The sequence below is a fragment of the Sorex fumeus genome, unplaced genomic scaffold, assembly GCF_029834395.1.
Source record: "Sorex fumeus unplaced genomic scaffold, SorFum_2.1 ptg000015l, whole genome shotgun sequence".
In the NCBI taxonomy this organism is placed as follows: Eukaryota; Metazoa; Chordata; class Mammalia; order Eulipotyphla; family Soricidae; genus Sorex; species Sorex fumeus.
Genome location: NW_026606072.1, coordinates 10,566,697 through 10,572,593, shown reverse-complemented (window position 1 = coordinate 10,572,593; position 5,897 = coordinate 10,566,697). Strand labels below are relative to the sequence as shown.

Below are 5,897 nucleotides of genomic sequence, written 5' to 3'. Positions count from 1 at the left end.
ACTTTTCCCAGCTTCTGCCGCATCTACCAGTACTTCTGCTCTTCTCTCTTTGAGGTCTTCCTTGATCGCATCTCTGCACTGCTTTGCAAGCTCGGACGTTAGCTTGTGGTTGCCTGAGGCATGCGCCAAACCACGCTGGCGAATTAGCTCAAGAGTTTTCGAAGATAGGCGACTTTTTGTGGCTATCTCTCTCTTGGCGTTCCTCGCACATTCATGGAGGTGCTGAACCAGTCGATCGTATTCCTCGTCAATGTTGTCAACAATGGCATCTTCCCATGTTGCCGCAATAGTACCAAAGAGTTCCCAGATGGTGGTCATTCTGGGAGTTCTCTTTTTGAACTTTGCAGCCCTTTCTCCCCGCTCTGTGAAGTAGAATTTTGCACGAAGGAGACGGTGGTCCGATCCCGTTCGAAATTTTGGGACAACAGCGACATCAGTCAGGCAAAACCGTCGATTGAATATGATGTGGTCTATTTCGTTGTGGAATCGTCCACCGGGAGACTCCCATGTCCATCGTTTAGATTCTGCCTTCTGGAACTGTGAGTTACCATGGATGGTCTTGGTCGACATGATGACCTCAGACAGTCTCTCACCCTGTTCGTTCCATTCTAGGCCATGGGTCCCGATGTGAAGTTCTTCAGCTGATCTTCTCGGTCCTATCTTGGCATTAAAATCACCCACAATGATCTTGTAGAAAGTGTGGTCTTCTTTATAGAACTTCTCCAGCTCCATGTAGGACTTCTTGATTTCTCTTTCATCATAATGAGATGTTGGTGCGTAGACAACGAAGATAGAAACTGCAGGCAGTAAGTCACATCTATTCAAATGTAAACGTCCGATTCAGGTTGTTAGGCATTCGAATGAATCAATGCTCTTGGCCAAGTTTGTGTTGACAAGGACACCGACGCCTCCAAAACCTCTTTTATCACATGTTCCGAGGAACAATTCTTCTCCAGTGTTGAAAACGGCATGGTGAGATTCGTGCCTTCCTGTCTCGGTCAGACCAATGATGTCATACTTGATCATTCACGCTTGTACCATCAGGTCCTCGATGGATGCATCTGATGCTAGCGTACGTGCATTGAAAGTACAGACGATCATTTTATTAAATCTTATTAAAAATTATTGTATATTATCTCCTGATTCAATGATTTAATTCTGGTAGGTACAAGGTAGATGAGTTTCATCTACCTTGAAACTCAAAGATTAAAAACTCAAAAATAAAGAGCAGTATTTGGAGACGTAGTACATGGGTTAACGTACTTACCTTGCATGCAACTGATGATAGTTCTATCCAGAGTACCACATATGGTCTCCTAATCTCCACCAGGAATGGTTTCTGAGCAGAGATGTGAATAAGCCTTTACCATGGTTCAAAAGTCAAAATAAAATCAAATAAAGAGCAAAGAAGCAAGTGTACTTTGCTACATTCAGGTCAAATGTGCTCTTAGGGTAGGGTGAGGCCATGCAATTATTTGATTTTACAAAACAAAGCCTTCTCCTTGTAGTGATACAGAAGTCGAACAGGTGGGTGAGATTAGAAATATGGCCCTTCCCACAAGGAATGCCCTAAAAAAGAAAAGAAAAGAAGAGAAAAGAAAAGAAAAGGAACCCCCTGGTATGGAAGGTCACAAAGGAGGACTAGGTGGTGCCCCACAAGCTGGATGACATATGCCTGTTGGATCAGGACACCAGAAAATGATCATCTCAGCATCTCTCCCCTGTTTTAATGCCCCACACTTTTGGAGCATAATAAAAGCTCACCCACCCACCTTTGTTGAAAAGGTATGAAAGAGGAAAGGCTTCAACCTTTTATTTTTTTTTAAATCCTGCTTTAGGAGAACCCTCCCATAATCTGGAGTTTTCCCCATATTTGTTTCCTCTCCGTGCCTTTCCCTAAAGTCTTATACTCAATTTAGTTATTTGCTCTCCTGTCTATAACTTTCAGTTTTGACTGATTGAAGATAGAACATGAACATCTGCACCCACAACAAGATCACCTGGATTTAAGAACTCCAGTGTCTCACACACACAAACACAAATGAGGGAGCAGAGAGATAATTCAGTGGGCAGGGTGTTTGCCTTGCATGCAGCCAACCCTGATTCAGTTCCTGGCATCACATATGGTCCTCTGAGCCCTGCCGGAAGTGACCCCAACATGCAGAGCAATGATTAGTGCCAAGAAACACGAGATGTGATGTCGGTGGGCCCCACAGGTGGCTCATGTGAAGTGGGGAGGAGAAATCAATCACTTTCTCCCAATCTGCCTCTGCCACCGAGGACCCAGGGTTACTTGGTTCTTGTCTCACTCTCAGAAAGGAATTTCAGGAGTAGGCAAGTAGTGAAGTAAATAGATTTTATTTATTGAAGGGTTTTTGAAGGTGTGGAGGGAGAGAAAGTGAGAGAAAGAGAGAATAATGTGCTCAAGAGAGAACGTGTGCTTCTCCAAGGGCGGATAGAGCCCCTACATACATCCCAGCATTAGATAGAAAAGTATAAAAGTACACATCTCAAGAGGGGATATGTGCCACATGAGCATAACCCAGCACATGGGCTTGGGAAGCATATGCGTCCTTTTCCTTTGTTCAAGGTGTCTCTTATAGGCTCTTCTCGGGTTGTCTTGATCGGGAAGTTCTGGAGTCTTCTCAGGGCTGCATCACATTTTAATAAGATTAAGGGAGAGGTCCAAGGGTTTGAGGAACTTCATGGGGAGAGGTCCAAGCTCCGCAGGGTCTGCTGAAAGTCTTATCATGTCTGTTTTATGTATCCACAAGGTGAATCAGTTTTAGGATTTTCCTCCCAGAAGTTCTGTTGACCTAACTTTTATTGCCGAGGGCCTTTCTCTGTCTATCTGCCTATATCAGGTGCAACCCAATGATGATTTTAAAAAATTAAAAAGATGAAAAAAGATCATCAGAGAGACGAGAGACACCGCCATCGCGACCCTCGATTCGCTAGTGATATGAAACGGGAAGGGCCCCACAGGAACTGAGAGCTCCCGTCTGTTGGGGCCCCAGGTAGGCCTGCCCAAAGAAATGAGCGGTGGATTGTAAGAGCACCATGTATGTATCCAACTTGCCTTTTTCCCTGACCAACAATGACTTATCCCAGATATTCTCCAAGTATGGCAAAGTTGTAAAGGTTACTATAATGAAAGATAAAGATACCAGGAAGAGTAAAGGGGTAGCATTTATTTTGTTTTTGGATAAAGACTCTGCACAGAATTGTACCAGGTCAATAAATAACAAACATTTATTTGGTAGAGTAATAAAAGCAAGTATTGCTATTGACAATGGAAGAGCAGCTGAGTTTATCCAAAGACCAAACTACTTTGATAAATCTAACTTTTATGAATGTGGGGAAAGTGGACACTTAAGTTATGCCTGTCCCAAAAATATGCTTGGAGAACATGAACCTCCAAAGAAAAAAGAAAAACAGAAGAAGAAAATTCCTGAACCAGAAGAAGAAATTGAAGAAGTAGAAGAGAGTGAAGATGAAGGTGAAGATCCTTCTCTTGACAGTCTTAGTCAGGCCATTGCTTTCCAGCAAGCCAAAATTGAAGAAGAACAAAATAAATGGAAAACCAATTCAGGAGGTCCCTCAACATCAGATGATTCAAGACGCCCAAGAATAAAGAAAAGCACGTATTTCAGTTATGAGGAAGAACTTAGTGATTAAAATTTATTTATTATGTAAATATCATAAATTTTTTAAAATATTGACGGTACCAGTTTATTTGGGCTAATAATGATTATTTTCAGTATTCAAGCATAAGAAAACTTAGTATCAAATATTTTTTATTCTATAATAGTTCATTAAAATTGAAAAATAATTATAAAGTCATTTTCTGTCTTACCAGAATAAAATTTTAAAATCAAGATATTATAATAACCATTTACCTTGAAATCAGTTCATTTGAATAAAAAAAACTGTCATAGTAATTTTACTGTCATCCCAAATAAAAGAATAGATACTAGGAATAATTTTCTGAGACGTTTATAAAATTTTATTCACATCCAAATAGCTTACATGAGGACTTTTGAAATAAGTATTTTAACAAGAAGTGCTCTTCAAAACAAGCAATTCTTCATGCCAGAGAGTTAGTACAGGAATTAAGGATTAACCGGAACTAATCGTCAATTCATTCCGCAGAATCACCAAGAGTGACCCTTGAACACTGACAGGAGTAAAGCCTCAGTATCGTCAGTTATGCCCCAAAACAAAAATTAAAATCAAAGACTTTTAAAAACTTTGAAAAAAGTTAAAGAATTTACTTTTATTCAATAATAATAAAATTTTCAAGATAAAAAAAAAAGATCATCGAAGACCATCTGCTCCTTCCCCCTTGCAACAATCTACCAAGGGACTGATGGAGGTGGCAGGGAAGGCAGATTTCCTTCTCTCGGCTGCTGCTTCTCTCCTTCCCACTTCACATAAGCACCTGGGGAACCCACTCCTTCTATCGGAGTGTAGGAAGGGTAGGTGGAGGGTCAGAGTCTACTACCTGCAACGAAAATAGGAGCTATTTTCCAGGGAATATGGACAAAGTGTGTGTGGAGAATGGGTGGGGGGTAGATATGGTCTGGGAAATGGTGGATGAAGCCTAAAAATCACCACCAAGAACCTTCTGTTAGAGAAGATACAAATAAAGGGAGTGGCAAGGGGATCCTCCAAGGATTGCTGCACTATGAAAACCAGAGACAAGCCCTGGAAGCTGAAATGGTTCACAGTAGGAAACATTCTTAAGTGGTCACAGTAAATAAGAATTGGATAGTGGGGCAGGCTATGGGTAGGACACTTGCCTTGAATGCAGCCAACCCAGGTTCAATCCCTGACACCACATATGGCCTCTTGATCGCTGCCAGGAGTGATCCCTGAGGGCAATCAGGACTGTAAACCCTAAGCCAGGTGTGGCCCAAAAACAAAATACAAAAAAAAAAAAATTGGATAGTGTTTTGGGGATTAAGCAAGAAAGCTCACCGCCTTGGGAAAAACAGGTTTAGTGGTTTGTGTATCTAGAAATCAGATTACTGAGGGCCAAGTCAAGAAGCCGCAGGTGCAGCTTTAACCTAGAAAGGAGGGGAGACAGACCAGCCGCTGACTCTAAGCTAGGGGAGTGTGTTGTTTTGAAGGTAGATCAGTTAATGGCTCTTTGAAACAGGAGGAAGTGAAGTGTGAGAAGTGAGAGCTACTACTAAGTTTTCAGGAGACATGACAATTATTGTGTGGTATTGAAACTTTAGTCTTCCATTCGTTTGTTTAAAAGACTGTCATCTGAGTCGGTCAAAATCATTTCTAAGTGGGAAGTCCAAGAAAGGAAAGGCGGCAAGATCTTGAACATTCGAAAGTGAAAGAAGAAGGTCTACAAACTTTGTGAGATACATGAGATAGATTTAAATAATGTCTGGGGTATATAGACTCGCATCAAATAAGAACCTACAATTGAAAGTAGTTGAAAGGAGCATCCTGCTTCCTGCTAGCAGAAGCTTTTTTAGGGGCAATATCCCAAATTGCCACCAGGTGGGGATAATCTCACAAAAAGATCACTTGTCTCCACCACCAACACTAATTAAACACGTGGAACCACTGAGAATACCAAGTGCGCCCCAAAGGACTGTGACCCTTCTTACTTTCCCAGCACAAAAGAGGTTTCCTTTCTTATTTTTCAAAACAATGAGAAACAATTATAAGTCGTTGAACTGAATTTGTTGAACAATTATAAATGTTAAACAGAATAATTATGAGTGTTTTTTCTCTTCACCCAAAATTACTGAAGACTTGTCACACACTATTTTACTAATATTGAACATATAAATAAAAAGGGAATGTAACATAATTGCTTTCTCCTGCACATTTATTTCAAGAGGTTTACTAGAAATTAAAAAACCATTCTAAGG

The 5,897-nt window shown here is 40.9% G+C and overlaps 1 protein-coding gene across 1 annotated transcript; it reads left to right on the top strand.

The window, feature by feature from the left end:
• Nucleotides 1-3,055: 3,055 nt before the first annotated feature.
• LOC130021391 (zinc finger CCHC-type and RNA-binding motif-containing protein 1-like) lies at nucleotides 3,056-3,706 on the top strand. Its single transcript, XM_056112147.1, has one exon. The coding sequence runs from the start codon at nucleotides 3,061-3,063 to the stop codon at nucleotides 3,676-3,678; it is 618 nt and encodes a 205-aa protein (XP_055968122.1). The 5' UTR covers nucleotides 3,056-3,060; the 3' UTR covers nucleotides 3,679-3,706.
• Nucleotides 3,707-5,897: the final 2,191 nt, after the last annotated feature.